Genomic DNA, 21809 nt, shown 5'->3' on the forward strand with positions numbered 1-21809 from the left:
TTTGGATTTACTCTAACTTGAAGAAGGTTTACAATTGGAACCAGATTCTTTGGGGGAAGGATTAGGTTTCTGTTCATTATTTTGTCGAAAGGAACGAAAACGGTTAGAAGCTTTAGATTTACCCTTAGGTCTTTTATCCTGAGGCAAAAAACTCCCTTCCCCCAAGTGACAGTTGAAATAATTGAATCCAATTGAGAACCAAATAACTTATTACCTTGGAAAGAAAGAGATAGTAATCTAGCCTTAGATACCATGTCAGCATTCCAAGATTTAAGCCACAAAGCTCTCCTAGCTAAAATAGCATAGATTTAACATCAATTTTTATGATATAAAAAAATGACATCACAAATAAAATGATTAGCATGTTGAAGCAAGCGAACAATGCTAGACAAATCAGTATCCGTTTCCTGTTACGCTAAACTTTCCAACCAAAAAGTTGGTGCAGCTGCAACATCAGCCAAAGAAATTGCAGGCCTGAGCAGATGACCAGAATATAAATAGGCTTTCCTTAGATAGGATTCAAGTTTCTTATCTAAAGTATCTTTAAAGGAAGTGCTATCTTCCATAGGAATAGTAGTATGTTTAGCAAGAGTAGAAATAGCCCCATCAACTTTGGGGATCTTTTCCCAAAACTCCAATCTAACTGCTGGCAAAGGATACAATTTTTTTAAACCTTGAAGAAGGAATAAAATAAGTACCAGGCCTATTCCATTCCGTAGAAATCATATCAGAAATAGCATCAGGAACTGGAAAAACCTCAGGAGTAACCACATGAGGTTTATAAACAGAATTTAAATGTCTACTAGTTTTAACATCAAGAGGACTAGTTTCCTCAATATCCAATGTAATCAACGCTTCTTTTAACAAAGAACGAATAAACTCCATTTTAAATAAATAAGTAGATTTGTCAGGAAGAATTTTCTGAATCAGATAGATCCTCATCAGAGGAGGATAATTCAGTATGTTGCCAGTCATTTGCAATTTCATCAACTTTATGAGAAGTTTTAAAAGACCTTTTACATTTATTAGAAGGTGGGATGGCAGACAAAGCCTTCTGAATTGCATCAGCAATAAAATCTTTTAAATTCACAGGTATATCTTGTACATTAGATGTTGAAGGAACAACAGGCAATGTACTATTACTGATGGACACATTCTCTGCATGTAAAAGCTTATCATGACAACTATTACATACCACAGCTGGAGATATAATCTCCACAAATTTACTACAAATGCACTTAGCTTTGGTAGAACTGTTATCAGGCAGTAGGGTTCCAACAGTGGTTTCTGAAACAGGATCAGATTGAGACATCTTGCAAATGTAAAAGAAAAAACAACATATAAAGCAAAATTATCAATTTCCTTATATGGCAGTTTCAAGAATGGGAAAAAAATGCAAACAGCATAGCCCTCTGATAGAGAAAAAGGCAAGAGGCATATAGGAATGGGGATTTAAATAATTAAAATATTTGGCGCCAAGTATGACACACAATGCAAACAGAATTTGTTTGGGCACTAACAACATCCGTAAATAACACACTCGCGTCATTGAAGACGCAACCTTGTGAAAGGAACTCAGCATCAACTAAGACGCCGAAAATTACAAATTTTGCGTCATCGAACGTAACTTTTCGCCAAAAAATCTCGTGCCAAGAATGACGCAATATACATTGGCATTTTGCGCCCTCGCGAGTCTAATTTTGCCCGCGAAATTTAATGAAAAACAGTCAATTTGAAAAAAGACTATACCCCTGGTAAAAAAAAAAAAATTCCTAAAAAATGATTTTCCCAAATATGAAACTGACAGTCTGCAAAAGGAAATATACATAAACCTGACTCGTGGCAAATATAAGTACAATACATGTATTTAGAACTTTATATTAATATATACAGTGCCAAACCATAGCTGAGAGTGTCTTAAAGGGACATTAAACACTTAATACATGCTAGATAAAATGATGCATTCAAAGAAAAGATTAGTCCATGACTAACATATAGATGTATTTTTTAAAGTTTCATTAGTTGTTTTAAAAGTGACAAAATAAGTGTAAAGTGTTAGTGTCTATAAAACACTGGGAGCTGCCATGTTGTAACTTGTGTTACCTTCTCTGCTGTGGTCAATTAGGGTAATTTATAAATAGGTCACTAGAGTGTGCAGCCAATGGTTGTGCTGGATTTAACAGTGTTCTGCACTTCCATTTCTAACAGGAACTGAAAAGCTGGCAAATATAAGTACAATACATGTATTTAGAACTTTATATTAGTATATACAGTGCCAAACCATAGCTGAGAGTGTCTTAAAGGGACATTAAACATTTAATACATGCTAGATAAAATTATGCATTCAAAGAAAAGATTAGTCCATGACTAACATGTAGATGTATTTTTTAAAGTTTAATTAGTTGTTTTAAAAGTGACAAAATAAGTGTAAAGTGTTAGTGTCTATAAAACACTGGGAGCTGCCATGTTGTAACTTGTGTTACCTTCTCTGCTGTGGCCAATTAGGGTAATTTATAAATAGGTCACTAGAGTGTGCAGCCAATGGTTGTGCTGGATTTAACAGTGTTCTGCACTTCCATTTCTAACAGGAACTGAAAAGCTCACAATTTCAGAATGGAATTACAGGCAAAAAGGACAAAATAAATCATGAAAGTAAATTGCAGAGATGTTTTATATATACAATTTATCATTTTATATTACCATCTCAAAGTGTTTAATGTTCCTTTAAGTAATGAAAACATACTTACCAAAAAGACACCCATCCACATATAGCAGATAGCCAAACCAGTACTGAAACAGTTATCAGTAGAGGTAATGGAATATGAGAGTATATTGTCAATCTGAATAAGGGAGGTAGGAGATTAATCTCTACGACCAATAATAGAAGAAAACCATTGCATTCAATAGGTGATACTCCCTTAACATCCCTCTGACATTCACTGTACTCTGAGAGGAATCAGGCTTCAAAATGCTGAGAAGCGCATATCTACGTAGAAATCTTAGCACAAACTTACTTTACCACCTCCATAGGAGGCAAAGTTTGTAAAAACTGAATTGTGGGTGTGGTGAGTGGTGTATTTATAGGCATTTTGAGGTTTGGGAAACTTTGCCCCTCCTGGTAGGATTGTATATCCCATATGTCCCTAGCTCATAGACTCTTGCCAATTACATGAAAGAAATGATTTTTCAGATATATACAGTTGTCACATGACTCTCTTAATGTCACATGGTTATCATATGACTCTTTAGAATTTAAAAGAATCTGAAATGATTCTCCAGATATATACAGTTGTCACATGACTCTCTAAATATCACATGGTTGTCACATGACTCTAAATATCACATGGTTGTCATATGACTCTTTAGAATTGAATAGAATGTAAAATGAATCTCCAGATATATACAGTTGTCACATGACTCTCTAAATATCACATGGTTGTCACATGACTAAAGAAAAATCACATGGTTGTCATATGACTCTTTAGAATTGATAGAGAAGTCAACTGATTCTCCAGATATATACAGTTGTCACATGACTAGCTAGGTATCACATAGTTGTCACATGAACCTCAAAATATTATATGGTTGTCATATGACTCTAAATATCACATGGTTGTCATATGACTCTTTAGAATTGAATAGAATGTAAAATGATTCTCCACATATATACAGTTGTCATAGGACTCTGTAAATATCATATGGTTGTCACATGACTCTAAAAAAATCACATGGTTGTCATATGACTTTTTAGAATTGATAGGGAAGTCAAATGATTCTCCAGATATATACAGTTTTTACATGACTATTTAGATATCACATGGTTGTCACATGACCCTCAACAAATTATACGGCTGTCATATGACTATTTAGAATTGCTAAGTATGTGAAATTATTCTCCAGATATATACAGCTGTCACATGAGCCGCTAGATATCACAAGGTAGTCACATGACTATCTAAATATCACATGCTTGTCATATGGCTCTTTAGAATTGCTAAAGATGTCAAATGATTCTCCAGATATAAAAAGCGGTCATATGACCCTCTAGATATCACATGGTTGTCATGACTTTCTAAAAAAAACATGGATCTCATATCACTCTCTAGATTTGATAGGGATGTCAAATAATTCTCTAAATTTATTCAGTTTTCACATGACCCTCTAGATATCACATTGTTGGTTTTGATGACTGGAATAATCGTCCTGTTAACAAACATTACACTATAAACACATATGAGACGTAAGTTTTTTTATTTATATAATCACTGAAACTTGTAGTATTTTTACTGTAATCAAAATATTCCTTTGGATTAGCAGAGTCCCCCTCCCAATTTCTTGTTAGCTTATGTGACTAATTATTTCAAGAGAAGTAATACAATTATCGTAACAGTCTATTCAATTAGGACTCAAATTTCTGAGCTGAGTTTTTAGTTTTTTTGTTTGAGTCCTAGTTTTTGGCGCACATCATGTCTGGCCATCCTGGCTCCTTGTTTTCGTGTGCGCAGTCTTTGCTCTGGGCTGAGGCGCAGCCTCCTTGCTGTAATGCGTTGGGCATATTAGGTGGGTGCTCGATTTGACAAATATGCAATAAGTGCCACTACCGCACCAACATACGTGCAGATGCCAAGGAATATTGAGAGAACAGCCAGGAGGAAGGTTTGTCTAGAAGCCACGCTAGCTCCATGATAGTCGCCCTGCGCTGACGCTTTGTTGGTCTGTAGGAAAAAAACAAAGAAACATCATTCACGATACAATCAGGATAAAGTCTTTTAAGTTAATTCTAAAACAAAGTACAGATCCCCAGATTTTGCAATTTAAAGGGCCATGATACCCAAATGTTTAAACACTTGAAAGTGATGCAGCATAGCTGTAAAAAGCTGTCTAGAAAATATCTCCTGAACATCTCTATGTAAAAAAGAAAGATATTTTACCTCAAAAGTTCCTCAGTAGCCACCTCCCATTGTAAAGGATTTCTAAGCAGCATTTTAGTGTGTTTGTCCTGGGACATCTGAAGGGACTAGCATCGTGCACTCTCATATTATTTCACCAATCAGGTAAAGGAAGCTTACTATGAAATCTCATGAGAGTTAAGTCAAATCTCATGAGATCACAGTAAGAGTTCATGACCTCAGCACTGCTGATGCTGATTGGCTGCTGTTCATTTCTTCATTTTTTTAAATTTTTTTACCTGCAGTTGGGAGCAGCTGAGTATAACTTTTTACACAAAACTTACTCTGCTGAGCTGAGGAGATTGTGAGGTAAAATATCTTCCTTTTTTACATAGAGATGCTCAGGTGATATTTTCCTGTCAGCTTTTTACAGTTATACTGCATCAGTTTCAAGTGATTTAGCTTATGAGTATTATGTCCCTTTAAGATTAAGAGTTACCATAAGCGACAGACAAAATCTATGGGCGTTATACATCTGTCACTTACCTTCTGTGAGAGGAAAAATGCTGCAATTCCCACAGGCCAGAAACAGCAGAGCATAGAAAAAACGGCCAAGCCCAGGTAGTCTTGTGGGAGCAGAAGGGAGAAATGGCTTTCACTATCTGTGTCACTGTCACTAGAGGAGTCGTTCTGTAGGGTATAGAGGGGATACATAGTGAGTGGACAGTGCCGGTACTAGGAAACTACATTATATATATATATATAGAGAGAGAGAGGCAACTGCAGTGCCAGCCTCACCCTCATGCACACTACTACACCATGACACATATACACAACGCAGGTACAGCACAGACAGTAGCAATGCCAGCCTCACACTATTACATCATGGCACATATACATAGCACAGGTACAGAAAGCAGAAGTGCCAGCCTCCCTTTCACACACACACTACTGCACCATGACACATATACACAGCACAGACAGCAGCAGTGCCAGCCATCCTCACACACACACACTACTACACCAGCCTCCCCCTTACACACACTACTACATCATGGCACATATACACAGTACAGACAGCAGTAGTGCCAGCCTCCCCCTTACACACACTACTACACCATGACACATATACACAGCACAGAAAGCAGTAGTGCCAGCCTCCCCCTTACATACATATACACAGCACAGACAGCAGTAGTGCCAGCCTCCCCCTTACACACACTACTATACCATGACACATATACACAGCACAGACAGCAGCAGTGCCAGCCTCCCCCTTACACACATATACACAGCACAGACAGCAGTAGTGCCAGCCTCCCCCTTACACACATATACACAGCACTAGTGCCAGCCTCCCCCTTGCACACACTACTATACCATGACACATATACACAGCACAGACAGCAGCAGTGTCAGCCTCCCCCTTACACACACTACTATACCATGACACATATACACAGCACAGACAGCAGTAGTGCCAGCCTCCCCCTTACACACACTACTACACCATGACACTATACACAGCACAGACAGCAGTAGTGCCAGCCTCCCCCTTACACACACTACTATACCATGACACATATACACAGCACAGACAGCAGTAGTGCCAGCCTCCCCCTTACACACACTACTACACCACGACACATATACACAACGCAGGTACAGCACAGACAGTAGCAATGCCAGCCTCACACTATTACATCATGGCACATATACATAGCACAGGTACAGAAAGCAGAAGTGCCAGCCTCCCTTTCACACACACACACTACTACACCATGACACATATACACAGCACAGACAGCAGCAGTGCCAGCCATCCTCACATACACACTACTACACCAGCCTCCCCCTTACACACACTACTACATCATGGCACATATACACAGTACAGACAGCAGTAGTGCCAGCCTCCCCCTTACACACACTACTACACCATGACACATATACACAGCACAGAAAGCAGTAGTGCCAGCCTCCCCCTTACATACATATACACAGCACAGATAGCAGTAGTGCCAGCCTCCCCCTTACACACATATACACAGCACAGACAGCAGTAGTGCCAGCCTCCCCCTTACACACACTACTATACCATGACACATATACACAGCACAGACAGCAGTAGTGCCAGCCTCCCCCTTACACACACTACTATACCATGACACATATACACAACACAGACAGCAGCAGTGTCAGCCTCCCTTTCACACACATTACTACACCATACAAAACACAGGTAAAGCACAGACAGCAGCAGTGCCGGCCTCCCCCTCACACACACTACTACACCATGACACTATACACATGACAAAAAGCAGCAGTACCAGCCTCCCCCCTACACAAACAACTACATCATGACACTATACACAAGACAAAAAGCAACAGTGCCAGCCTCACCCTCACATACACTACTACACCATGACACTACACACAGGGCAAAAAGCAGCAGTGCCAGCCTCCCCCTCACACACACTACTACACAATGACACTACACACAGGGCAAAAAGAAGCAGTGCCAGCCTCCCCCCACACACACTACTACACCAGGACACATATACACAGCACAGACAGCAGAAGTGCCAGCCTCCCCCTCATACACACTACTACACCAGGACACATATACACAGCACAGACAGCAGTAGTGCCAGCCTCCCCCTCACACACACTACTACACCATGACACTATACACAGCACAGAGAGCAGTAGTGCCAGCCTCCCCCTCACACACACTACTACACCATGACACATATGCACAGCACAGACAGCAGCAGTGCCAGCCTCCCCCTCACACACACAATACACCATGACACTATACACAGCACAGACAGCAGCAGTACCAGCATCCCCCTCACACACTACTACACGATAACAGACATACACAGCACAGACAGCAACAGTGCCAGCCTCTCCCTCACACACACTACTACACCATAACACATATACAGACAGCAGCAGTGCCAGTCTCCCCCTCACACACACTACTACACCATCACACAGCATAGGTACAGCACAGACAGCAGCAGTGCTAGCCTCTCCCTCACACACACTATTACACCATGTCACATATACAGACAGCAGCAGTGCTAGCCTCCCCTCACATACACTACTACACCATAATACATTTACACAGCACAGGTATAGCACAGACAGCTGCATTGCCGGCCTCACTCTAACATACACACTACTACACCAAGACACATATACACATTACAGGTACAACAGACAGCAGCAGTGCCAGCCTCCCCTCACACAAACTACTACACCATAGTACATATACACAGCACAGGTATAGCACAGACATCTGCAATGCCGGCCTCCCTGTAACATACACACTACTACACCAAGACACATATACGCCGCACAGACAGCAGCAGTGCCAGCCTCCCCTCACACACACTACTACAAAATGACACATAGACACATTACAGGTATAGCATTGACAGCAGCAGTCAGTCATCAAAAATGAGCAGCACCACCAGTCTCTTCAACAGATTTATTAAAGAGGTACAATCTGTACAATTTAAACAGCCAGACCACAAAACAAACAAAGTTTCGGAACTAGTCCTTAGTAATGTATGGTTACACCTCAAATTAACACATCTTATAAACCCTCTTAAGCCACACCTCCTACACACCTGTTTTGCCTAATACACCTGCAGTGGCCCTAAATACATCAGATAGAAAACTTAATCCATATTAAACTTTATCCATATTATAATGCACAGATTATAAAAATAGGCTAGAAAAAATGGTTAGAAACATTTTTTATCGATCTCATTATATGTCGAGGAATATCACAGAATATATACATCACATAGCTCACAAAACTCTTATAGGCATAAAGACCAATCTAGTTCCCTATTCATCCCCTTAGGGTGCATGGTGTCAAGTTTGCTGATCCAAAAGGCCTTCCTTCTTTATAATATTTTAGTGCTATCACCTCCCCTCCTGGGGTGCCCTACGTGCTCCAAAATCTGAAACCTAAATTGGCACAGATTATGGCCAACAGTCAAAAAATGATTAGCTACAGGAGCATCAACCTATTTTGTTCTAATACTGCTCTTATGTTGGTTGATGCATTTACGGACAGTGCGGGTGGTCTCGCCAACATACCCCATCCCACATGGGCATTTAATATAATATACCGCAAAATCAGTGTTGCATGTGAAATGTCCCCTAATCTTACATTTTTTACCTGTACCCAAATAAAAGAAAAAAGGACCTTTAATTATATTATTACAATTAGAGCAGCCAAGGCAAGGGAAAATACTAAAATTCTTTTTACCAATACATCCCTGAACTGTAACCTTAGAGGGACCAATATCAGCATGCACCAGCATATCTTTCAAATTCCTACCCCTCCTATATGCAGGCATTGGGGGTTCTCTGAACTCTACTACCTCACGGTTACACGTCTGTAAAATATGCCAGTGTTTAAAAATTATCTTGTGAATCCTAATACTCAGTTTAGAATATTGGCTAACAAAAACCAACCTATTCGATTTCCTTTTGTCCCTAGCCTCTTTTTGTTCCAGCAGGGATTGTCTAGGAATTTGCCGAACATTCTCAATTTCCTTTTGTATTCATTCTGGTGGATACCCCCTTTAACTTAAACCGATCACCCATTTCAGCCAATCTCTGCCCACAGGGCCAGTTTCAGACAAAACCCGTCTTACCCTTAGAAGTTGGCTCCTTGGGAGAGATCTAATTAAAGAAGGGTGATGCATACTATTGTAGTGAAAAAGTGTGTTGCAACCTGTTTCTTTCTTATGTAGATCTAATACAAGACCATGGGTGTCCTTTAAAACCCTTGTGTCAAGGAAAACCACACTCTCCTCACTGCATACCAATTTAAATTTGATGTCTCGGGTTGCAGAGTTCAAATAATTTACAAACTTTTCCAGGGTTCCAATGTCGCCCAGCCACACGCCAAAGATGTCATCAATGTATCGCCACCAGGTAGCGCTGTATAAAAAAAATAATGGATGGCTATATACAAACTGCTCCTCATAAATATTTATGTATATATTGGCGTATGTAGGTGTGACATTGGAACCCATGGCAGTGCATTGTAGCTGAAAGTAATAATCATCTTCAAAAAACAAATACTTACAGCTCAGGACAATATTTAATAATTGAAGAATAATCCTGAAAAAGTTTGTAAATGATTTGAACTCTGCAACCCGCCACATCAAATTTAAACTGGTATGTAGTGAGGAGAGTGTGGTTTTCCTTGACACAAGGGTTTTAAAGGACACCCATGGTCTTGTAGTAGATCTACATAAGAAACAGATTGCAACACACTTCTTCCCTACAATAGTATGCATCCCCCTTCTTTAATTAGATCTCTCCCAAGGAGTCAACTTCTAAGGTTAAAGGGACACTAAACCCAAACGTTTTCTTTAATGATTTAGGTAGAGAATACAATTTTAAACAACATTCCAATGTACTTCTATTATATAATTTGTTGAAGAAATAGCAATGCACACTGGTGAGCCGATCACACGAGGCACCTATGTGCAGCCACCAATCAGCTTCTACTGAGCATATCTAGATATGCTTTCCATCAAACGATATCAAGAGAACTAAGCAAATTAGATAATAGAAGTAAATTAGAAAGTTGTTTAAAATTGCATGCTCTCTCTAAATCATGATAGAAAAAATTTGGGTTTCATGTCCCTTTAAGACGGGTTGTGTCTTAAACCGTCCCTCTAGGGCAGAGATTGGCTGAAATGGGTGATCGGTTTAAGTTAAGGGAGTATCCACCAGAATGAATACAAAAGGAAATTCAGAATGTTCGGCAAATTCCTAGACAATAAGAGGCTAGGGACAAAAGGAAATCGAATAGGTTGGTTTTTGTTAGCATATATTCTAAACTGAGTATTAGGATTCACAAGATAATTTTTAAACACTGGCATATTTTACAGACGTGTAACCGTGAGGTAGTAGAGTTCAGAGAACCCCTGATGCCTGCATATAGGAGGGGTAGGAATTTGAAAGATATGCTGGTGCATTCTGATATTGGTCCCTCTAAGGTTACAGTTCAGGGATGTATTGGTAAAAAATTTTTTGGTAGTTTCCCTTGCCTTGGCTGCTCTAATTGTAATAATATAATTAAAGGCCCTTTTTTCTGTAATTCGGGTACAGGTAAAAAAATTGAGATTAGGGGACATTTCACATGCAAGACTGATTTTGCAGTATATTATATTAAATGCCCATGTAGGATGGGGTATGTTGGGGAGACCACTCGCACTCTCTATGAACGCATCAACCAACATAAGAGCAGTATTAGAACAAAATAGGTTGATGCACCTGTAGCTGATTTTTTTTTGACTGTTGGCCATAAACTGAGCCAACTTAGGTTTCAAATTTTGAAACACGTAGGGCACCCCAGGAGGGGAGGTGATAGAACTAAAATATTGAAAAGAAGGGAGGCCTTTTGGATCAGCAAACTTGACACCATGCACCCTAAGGGGATGAATAGGGAACTAGATTGGTCTTTATGCCTATAAGGGTTTCGTGAGCTATGTGATGTATATATTCTGTGATATTCCTCGAAATATAATGAGATTGATAAAAAATGTTTCTAACCATTTTTTCTAGGAATACAGCCTATTTTTATAATCTGTGCATTATAATATGGATAAAGTGTAATATGGATTAAGTTTACTATCTGATGTTGTATTCAGGACCACTAGATTGGAGCACTGCAGGCGTAATAGGTAAAACAGGTGTGTAGGGTGTGTGGCTTAAGAGGGTTTATAAGTTGTGTTAATTCCAGGTGTAACCATACATGACTAAGGACTAGTTCCGAAACGTCGTTTGTTTTGTGGTCTGGCTGCTTACATTGTACAGATTGTACCTCTTTAATAAATCCGTTGAAGAGACTGGTGGTGCTGCTCATTTTTGATGACTGTTTGCTGCAGGGTATTGTGCTGTACCCTTTGAGCTGGCACATCTTTTGCTCACAGGTTCTGGAACTATCTTTTGGATTGACAGCAGTAGTGCCAGCCTCCCCCTCACACACACTACTACCCTATGACACAGATACACAGCACAGGTACACCACAGACAGCAGCAGTGCCAGCCTCCCCCTCACACACACTACTACACCATGTCACATATACCGACAGCAGCGGTGCCAGCCTCCCTTCACACACACACTACAACACCATGTTACATATACAGAAAGCAACAGTATCAGCATCCCCCTCACACACACTAATACACCATGACACATATACATAGCACAGGTACAGCACAGACAGCAGCAGAGACCGCCACTCCCTCACACACACTACTACACCATGACACATATACAGACAGCAGCAGTGCCAGCCTCCCTCTCACACACTACAACACCATGACACATATACAAAGCACAGGTACAGCACAGACAGCAGCAGTGCCAGCCTCCCCTCACACACACTACTACACCATGACACATATACAGACAGCAGAAGTTCCAGCCTCCCCTCACACACACTACTACACCATGACACATATACATAGCACAGGTACAGCACAGACAGCAGCAGTGCCAGCCTTCCCTCACACACACTACTACACCATGACACATATACAGACAGCAGAAGTTCCAGCCTCCCCTCACAAACACTACTACACCATGACACATATACATAGCACAGGTACAGCACAGACAGCAGCAGAGACCGCCACTCCCTCACACACACTACTACACCATGACACATATACAGAAAGCAGCAGTGCTAGCCTCCCTCTCACACACTACAACACCATGACACATATACAAAGCACAGGTACAGCACAGACAGCAGCAGTGCCAGCCTCCCCTCACACACACTACTACACCATGACACATATACAGACAGCAGCGGTACCAGCCTCCCCCTCACACACTACTACACCGTGACACATATACAGACAGCAGCGGTGCTAGCCTCCCCTCACACACACTAGTACACCATGACACATATACCGACAGCAGCGGTGCCGGCCTCCCCTCACAAACACTACTACACCATGACATATATACCAACAGCAGTGGTGCCGGCCTCCCCTCACAAACACTACTACACCATGACACATATACCGACAGCAGCGGAGCCAGCCTCCCCTCACACACACAACTACACCATGACACATATACCGACAGCAGCGGAGCCAGCCTCCCTTCACACGCACTACTACACCATGACACATATACAGACAGCAGGGGTGCCAGCCTCCCTTCACCCACACTCATACACCATGTCACATATACAGAAAACAGCGGTACCAGCCTCCCCCTCACACACACTACTACACCATGACACATATACATAGCACAGGTACAGCACAGACAGCAGCAGAGACCGCCACCCCCTCACACACACTACTACACCATGACACATATACAGACAGCAGCAGTGCCAGCCTCCCCCTCACACACACTACTACACCATGACACATATACATAGCACAGGTACAGCACAGACAGCAGCAGTGCCAGCCTCCCCCTCACACACACTACTACACCATGACACATATACATAGTAGAGGTACAGCACAGACAGCAGTAGACCGCCACCCCCTCACACACACTACTACACCATGACACATATACAGACAGCAGCGGTGCCAGCCTCCCTTCACACACACTACTACACCATGTCACATATACTGTATACAGACAGCAGCAGTGTCAGCCTCCCCCTCACACACACACTACTACACCATGACACATATACATAGCACAGGTACAGCACAGACAGCAGCAGACTGAGACCGCCACCCCCTCACACACACTACTACACCATGACATATATACCGACAGCAGCAGTGCCAGCATCCATTCACACACATACACACTACTACAAAGTGTCACATATACAGAAAGCAGTGGTATCAGCCTCCCCCTCACACACACTACTACACCATGTCACATATATCAACAGCAGCAGTGCCAGCCTCCCCCTCACACACACTACTACACCATGACACATATACATACAGCAGCAGTGCCTGCCTCCCCCTCACACACACTGCTACACCATGACACATATACACAGCACAGACAGCAGCAGTGCCAGCCTCCCCCTCACACACACTACTACACCATGTCACATATACAGACAACTGCAGTGCCAGCCTTCCCTCACACACACTACTACACCATGACTCATATACATAGCACAGTACAGCACAGACAGCAGCAGTGCCGGCCTCCCCCTCACACACACTACTACACCATGTTACATATACAGACAACTGCAGTGCCAGCCTCCCCTCACACACACTACTACACCATGACACATATACAGACAGCAGCAGTGCCGGCCTCCCCCTCACACACACACTACAACACCATGTCACATATACAGACAGCAGCGGTGCCGGCCTCCCCCTCACTCACACTACTACACCATGACACATATACCGACAGCAGCAGTGCCAGCCTCTCCTCACACACACTACTACAACATGTCCCATATTCAGAAAGCAGCGGTGCCGGCCTCCCCTCACACACACACTACTACACCATGACACATATACAGACAGCAGCAGTGCCAGCCTCCCCCATCACACACTACTACACCATGACAGGTATTCAGACAGCAGCAGTGCCGGCCTCCCCTGACACACACTACTACACCATGACAGGTATACAGAGCTGAGGCAGTGTACAGACACCAGTTCCACCCCCCACACATCATTTGTTCAGATTTATCTCCATCTGGCTCTCTCTCTTCCTCTCTGAGTTTGTTCTCATTACCAGAGCAGCCAAGCGTAGGGAGCGCGTCTGTCAGAGTTTGTGTTAATACAACACCTCCCTCCTGCAGTGTCTGCTGTACTGAATCCCCCTCACATATCTGGCTGCATCTTATCCTGCAATGCTTTTTACTCTTCCTGATCAGTCACACAGGAGCCGTATCACTACATCTCTCAGTTGCTTTTACTTTTACTGCACACTCAGCTGGGCCCCTGGACCTCCACTCTGCTTTTTACACAAACGCAAATCCTTGTCATTGGACACCCGTTATGTAGTACCCTTTGTACTGTTTAGCAACAGACCTATTCAACAGAGAGCCATGAGGTAAAAAATCCTATAGAAGGTAACTCTATATAAGCAATAGTAATAATATACAGGCTCCTCTGTATAATGGTTTTGAGTAGATGAGGGCATTCAGATGCTTCATTAGCGGTAGAAGGAGGCCGCTTGTGCCATTTGGCTCTTTTTGGAGCCGCATTTATTCTTGTTAAAGTGCAACACACTACGATTTGTGGAATTTCACAAGAATAAACGTGGCTTCAAAAAGAGCCAAACGGCACAAGTGGCAACCTTCTGCCACATTCTGATGCTAATATTATATATATATATATATATAATTTTTAGCAGTTATTTGTAGAGCGGCAACAGATTCCGTAGCGCTATACACACACACACATATATATATGTATTTCTATCTCAATGTGTGTGTGTGTGTGTATATATATATATATATATATATATGTGTGTGTGTATATATATATGTGTGTGTATATATATATGTGTGTGTGTATATATATATATATATATATATGTGTGCGTGTGTGTTTGTATATATATATATATATATATATACACACACACTGCATGCTGCATTTTATAACAATACTTAGTATTTATACACTGGCAGTGAGCACACTGCGCTGTATAATGATGTGAGTTTCTATACACCATACCTTGATGAGTATACTGCTCTGAAAGTCTGTATATGATGAGTATGTATACTCTGATGAATATCCTGTGCTGTATAATGATGATGAATATCTATACAAAGATAATGACCACATAGGCACAAGCCTATGTATAGACAGGCTACTATTGGTCCCCCTGCACTTTGGACCTGTTGCCACTCTACCTGCTGCAGGAATCGTAGCTCCACCCCTACTACTATTCCTGTACTAAGTAGTTTGCTGAGATCCTACAAGACACAGCGCCGGCCTTTGGGCAAGGTGGCCGCCTCGGACTCCGCAGTCAGGGGGGCCCCGCTGAGTTAAAACGACAAAAAAAATTCCTGACATTTTTTTTATTTAATTTTTTTTTTTTTTCGGTGCAAATTTTAGCCAGGGAATTATGAGGAGGAGGGCAGGCAAGGCACAGAGCAGAGTGACTGGTGCGATGCTTAGAAGGGAGGAGGTGGAGCAACGGAGCCTGTCACTGCAGTCAGAGTCACTCAGTCAGGAGGAAACTCGTCTAATCTCAGTCAGCACAGTGGGGCCCGGGGGAATTGCAGGCAAGCTGAGGCAGCGCAGGACTGGGTCTGGAGTGAGGTCAGGAGTCAGTGACAATCTGTCGACGACAACAACGAGACGTGGTGAGTGAGTCACTGTCAGACAGTGGTGGGTCTGTGTGTGTCAGTGTGGGACACTGGGACTGGGACCAGCAGGGGAGGGGAGGAGGACGCGTCGCAGAGCAGGGAGATCTATGAGAGAGGCCGAGGGGCATCGGGCATAGATATATATTATTGTTATATCATATGAGGGGCAATGGCATATTATTATATGACAATGTGGGGCATATTGTTTGTTAGTAGATCGATGAGGGGCATATTATTATTATAAATATGAGGGTGTGACAGACCCCTCTGTCAGTACTGGAAGGGTTAACTTTGTTCAGCTTTGAGAAACTATTTTCTAAAGACAGGTTTCCTGGCAGCAGCTATTGTTTACTGTAATTAAGTTTAAGTGATAAGCGTTCACATTGTTTAATCACCTCCAGAGTTCAGACTGCCAGGTGTGAAAAAGGACTCCATTGTTTTCTTGTGTTTAATTGTTTATCTGGTTAAGTAATGTAATTCTATTGTATCCTGTAAAAGGGCGTCTTCCCTCTATCTAATCTCTTCCAACCCCCCATCTGGTCTCCTAGGGGAGTTCTGCATAAATACTGGGCATATAGCCCTCAATAAACACATTCTGTTTTACCCTCAAGATGAAGCTTGGATTGGGGAGTGGACGCTAGACCTGTGAATGTGGGGGTCATGAAGGACTTACCAGCTGATGTTCTCCTTGGAAATAACTTGGCCCCCCTTGTTTCTGCCTACGCTCCCATGGGTCCCGCCGATGTTAACCCTGTGACTACCCATGCCCAGATCCGTGCCACAGAGACTGACCCACCTGCTGCTGAGCCCCAGGATGCTGAGCTTGGTAAATCTCTATCCACCATTGATACGTGGAAGTCCCGTTACAATGCGCTGATGAAGGAGAAGAGTCAAGTAAAGGATGAAATGGTCACGTTAAACAATCACGTAACAGTGCTAGCGGGAGAGAAGAGGAGCGCAGAGGAAAAAGCGCGTTTAGAGCGGGAATCTCTGCTAGACAAGCTGCACCAACAGACCGCAGAAAACACCAGCTTCAGAGTGGAACATGAAACATTAAAGATAAACTTAGCGACACTGGAGGAGAAGCTGACGCTGGCTCATAGTGAGGTGCAGCAACTCAAGGGCAACCTACGTCAGTATGAAGGGCTTGTGGATACCTATAAAGAGCAGGTACAAAAAACTCGTAAAGAAGCCGATGAGATTTTGAAGGACTGTTTAGCCCTAAGCTGGGCACTGAAGAAGTTAAAAAATACTAATACAAAAAAATCAGTGCGCCAAAATACCTGTGAATATAAAAAGGGTTATAAACATATAGTGCAGTATGATATGAAATACCTATAGGTAGATGGATAAATCATATAAAATAGTGACAAGTGTAGTAAAAATTCAAACCAAACCACACCACTGGAGATAAGTGATGGGTATGCAAAATGGACAGTTCAACTAGTCCAAAATCCAAATCTTAAATCTGGAACAGATGGCAGGCTGCTTCTTCAAATTTCTTGTTGGTGTCCCAAGATGTTAAACTCTGCAGAAGTGAATAATAAAGAAAGAAGGCGCCACCATAGTGCACAATCAGATGTATAGAACACGCCAATAAAACAAGTAAGACCGTACTTACAAGATATATGACACTTGAGAAGTGTCACAACCGCCTTCTGGACTATTATAGAGTCGTCCAGCTAACTCCCACTGGTTCGTTTCTAATATCCTTCTTGATGTGAGAGCGGCGATGACAAAGGAAAGCTGTATCCAGCATCCGTTTCACAGAGCCGGCTGGTCTTGTAATAGCCAATATTGCTCTATCTACTGTTCCACACAGCCAGATCTGCACAGGAATGTGGATTTTGACAGTGGAGGGCCCCCTAGTGGGTCTTTATAGGGTCCTGTTGCTGTGGATTCGACCTCTTTCCTGGTTCCAGACTTCAAGGAGTGTTTTTCTTGCTGAGGATTCCTGCTGGAAATCTTGATTGCAGTATGGATCATGCTAGGCGAACTTCGGTCCCTCCAAGACGGTATAGAGATGGTTCGGACGGATCACCCAGGAGGAGAGGCTCTGCAGGTCTTGTTGTAGACAGAGCTTACTGGACAAAGGCGCCTTACTTGTTTTATTGGCGTGTTCTATACATCTGATTGTGCACTATGGTGGCGCCTTCTTTCTTTATTATTCACTGAAGAAGTTAAACCCTTATTTATACGGACAGGAATTCTCTCTCATAACGGGAATACAGATGGATTGTCCCAACAAACTGACATGCCTACCACCTCCTAGTCCGGTCATCCCCAAGTTGACCCGCCAAAGGGTCAAGCCAGGTCTGCCGGAGTGTCCCACCAGGAGGGAGCCGTGTGACAGACCCCTCTGTCAGTACTGGAAGGGTTAACTTTGTTCAGCTTTGAGAAACTATTTTCTAAAGACAGGTTTCCTGGCAGCAGCTATTGTTTACTGTAATTAAGTTTAAGTGATAAGCGTTCACATTATTTAATCACCTCCAGAGTTCAGACTGCCAGGTGTGAAAAAGGACTCCATTGTTTTCTTGTGTTTAATTGTTTATCTGGTTAAGTAATGTAATTCTATTGTATCCTGTAAAAGGGCGTCTTCCCTCTATCTAATCTCTTCCAACCCCCCATCTGGTCTCCTAGGGGAGTTCTGCATAAATACTGGGCATATAGCCCTCAATAAACACATTCTGTTTTACCCTCAAGATGAAGCTTGGTCTCATGTTTGGGGGGAATTAACTGGGTTTGTGTGTTGCTGATCCCGTATTCAGGGCATCTTTCATCTGGTACTAACCCTTGATATCCGGTTATACCATAACAACTGGTGGCAAGCGACAGGATGATCCTTATCGCCCAGAAGAGCAACTACACATCCGGACATCATGGGAATACCGTATGAAAGGCTGAAAAGAGCTAACCTTATAGACCTGCTAGAACAACGGGGCGGACAAGCCAGTAACCTCAGGAAGAGGGAGATTATTACAATACTGACCGAGATGGACGGAGTACCAGGTACCGAAGGAACCAAAGGGCCCAGCATATCAGACAGAACCCCCGAAGAAGCAAGCTAAGACTGGCACATTATGGCCCCAACCCGACTACAGAAATTATCGACCGGGTCATAGCAGCTGTGGAGGCCAACCTACTTCGCCAAAGAGGCGCTGCAGCAGCCCAAGTCACAGCAACCCCAGTGGAAAAGAAAAAAGTACATTTTTCAGCTTTTAAAAACTTCATGGAAACAGAAGGAGAGATTGATGGGTACCTTGCGGATTTTGAGAGGCAATGTGTCTTACACAAGGTACCCGCAGAGGACTGGGTCACGATATTATCCGGAAAATTATCCGGCCGGGCCAGCGAGGCTTTTCGGGCCATTCCAGATGAGGAAGTCAGGGATTATAATGCTGTAAAAGAGGCTCTGCTCTCCAGGTATGCGGTTACACCGGAGGCATACAGGAGGCGGTTCATAGACACTGTTAAACTAGCTGGAGATTCCTACGTCAAGTGGGCATGGAAGGTGCACCACACAGCAGCTTACTGGATGGCGGGGTGCCAAGCCGTATCTGGGGAAGAGGTGCTGCAGCTATTCCTGTTGGAACATTGCTTCGACAAGTTATCCACAGGAGTTAGAGAGTGGGTTTGGGACCGTAAACCCTCCACCCTGCATGAAGCTGCTTGCCTGGCAGATGAGTATATGGATGCCCGCAAACTGGACACTGCTACCACTAAGATCCGTGCCAGAGTGGAGTACAGACCCCCAGTCACCCCAGCAGCTACCAGTTACCAACCCCCGGTGCACCGCTCTACCACACAGCCTCCAGCCATGAACTATCCTCAGACAGCCCGGTTCAACTCACGGGACTACTCACAGCCTATTCGGTGCTTTGGATGTAAGCAACTAGGGCACAAAAGACCAGAGTGTCCCCTAAACACAGCGAACCAAGCACAGTCCTGGAGAAGACCCGCCAGCGGAAATCCACGTAACCCTCAGCCTGCGGCCCACTGCGTAGAGGAAGAAGAATGCTGGGGCATCCTACATGAAGCAGACCCTGTGCAAGCTGCCCACCGGGATAACCGGCAACTGGTTAAAGTGAATGGGAAGGAGGTCAGTGGTCTACGGGATACTGGTGCTACCATGACCTTGCTCCAAAAGAACTTGGTGTCTGAGAACAGGCACACCAGAGACACTGTGGCTGTGAGGGTAGCAGGGGGCGCTGTGTTCCGCCTACCTGTTGCCCGGATACATTTGGATTGGGGAGTGGACGCTAGACCTGTGAATGTGGGGGTCATGAAGGACTTACCAGCTGATGTTCTCCTTGGAAATAACTTGGCCCCCCTTGTTTCTGCCTACGCTCCCATGGGTCCCGCCGATGTTAACCCTGTGACTACCCGTGCCCAGATCCGTGCCGCAGAGACTGACCCACCTGCTGCTGAGCCCAAGGATACTGAGCTCGGTAAATCTCTATCCACCATTGATATGTGGAAGTCCCGTTACAATGCGCTGATGAAGGAGAAGAGTCAAGTAGAGGATGAAATGGTCACGTTAAACAATCACGTAACAGTGCTAACGGGAGAGAAGAGGAGCGCAGAGGAAAAAGCGCGTTTAGAACGGGAATCTCTGCTAGACAAGCTGCACCGAGAGACCGCAGAAAACACCAGCTTCAGAGTGGAACATGAAACATTAAAGACAAACTTAGCGACACTGGAGGAGAAGCTGACGCTGGCTCATAGTGAGGTGCAGCAACTCAAGGGCAACCTACGTCAGTATGAAGAGCTTGTGGATACCTATAAAGAGCAGGTACAAAAAACTCGTAAAGAAGCCGATGAGATTTTGAAGGACTGTTTAGCCCTAGTCTGGGCACTGAAGAAGTTGAACCCTTATTTATACGGACAGGAATTCTCTCTCATAACGGGAATACAGATGGATTGTCCCAACAAACTGACATGCCTACCACCTCCTAGTCCGGTCATCCCCAAGTTGACCCGCCATAGGGTCAAGCCAGGTATCTGCTGGAGTGTCCCACCAGGAGGGAGCCGTGTGACAGACCCCTCTGTCAGTACTGGAAGGGTTAACTTTGTTCAGCTTTGAGAAACTATTTTCTAAAGACAGGTTTCCTGGCAGCAGCTATTGTTTACTGTAATTAAGTTTAAGTGATAAGCGTTCACATTGTTTAATCACCTCCAGAGTTCAGACTGCCAGGTGTGAAAAAGGACTCCATTGTTTTCTTGTGTTTAATTGTTTATATGGTTAAGTAATGTAATTCTATTGTATCCTGTAAAAGGGCGTCTTCCCTCTATCTAATCTCTTCCAACCCCCCATCTGGTCTCCTAGGGGAGTTCTGCATAAATACTGGACATATAGACCTCAATAAACACATTCTGTTTTACCCTCAAGATGGAGCTTGGTCTCATGTTTGGGGGGAATTAACTGGGTTCGTGTGTTGCTGATCCCGTATTCAGGGCATCTTTCATCTGGTATTAATCCTTGATATCCGGGTTATACCATAACAGAGGGGCATATTATTATTATAAATATGAGGGGCATATTATTGTTATATGAGGGGCATTCCTGAGGGGCACATTATTATTATATGAG

At 43.2% G+C, this 21809-nt stretch overlaps 1 protein-coding gene across 1 annotated transcript in view; it reads right to left on the reverse strand.

Annotated features, from left to right (window-relative positions):
• Positions 1-4234: 4234 nt before the first annotated feature.
• TMEM91 (transmembrane protein 91) overlaps positions 4235-21809 on the reverse strand; it is an 85685-nt gene continuing 68110 nt past the window's right edge. The window contains exons 2-3 of the mRNA XM_053689098.1: positions 5436-5579; positions 4235-4715 (exon numbers count right to left, since the gene is read on the reverse strand). Of these exons, the coding sequence (XP_053545073.1) occupies positions 4557-4715; positions 5436-5579 (303 nt within the window). The 3' untranslated portion in view covers positions 4235-4556. The remainder of the gene's footprint in view (positions 4716-5435; positions 5580-21809) is intronic.

The sequence above is a fragment of the Bombina bombina genome, chromosome 7 (genome assembly GCF_027579735.1).
Source record: "Bombina bombina isolate aBomBom1 chromosome 7, aBomBom1.pri, whole genome shotgun sequence".
Classification (NCBI taxonomy): Eukaryota; Metazoa; Chordata; class Amphibia; order Anura; family Bombinatoridae; genus Bombina; species Bombina bombina.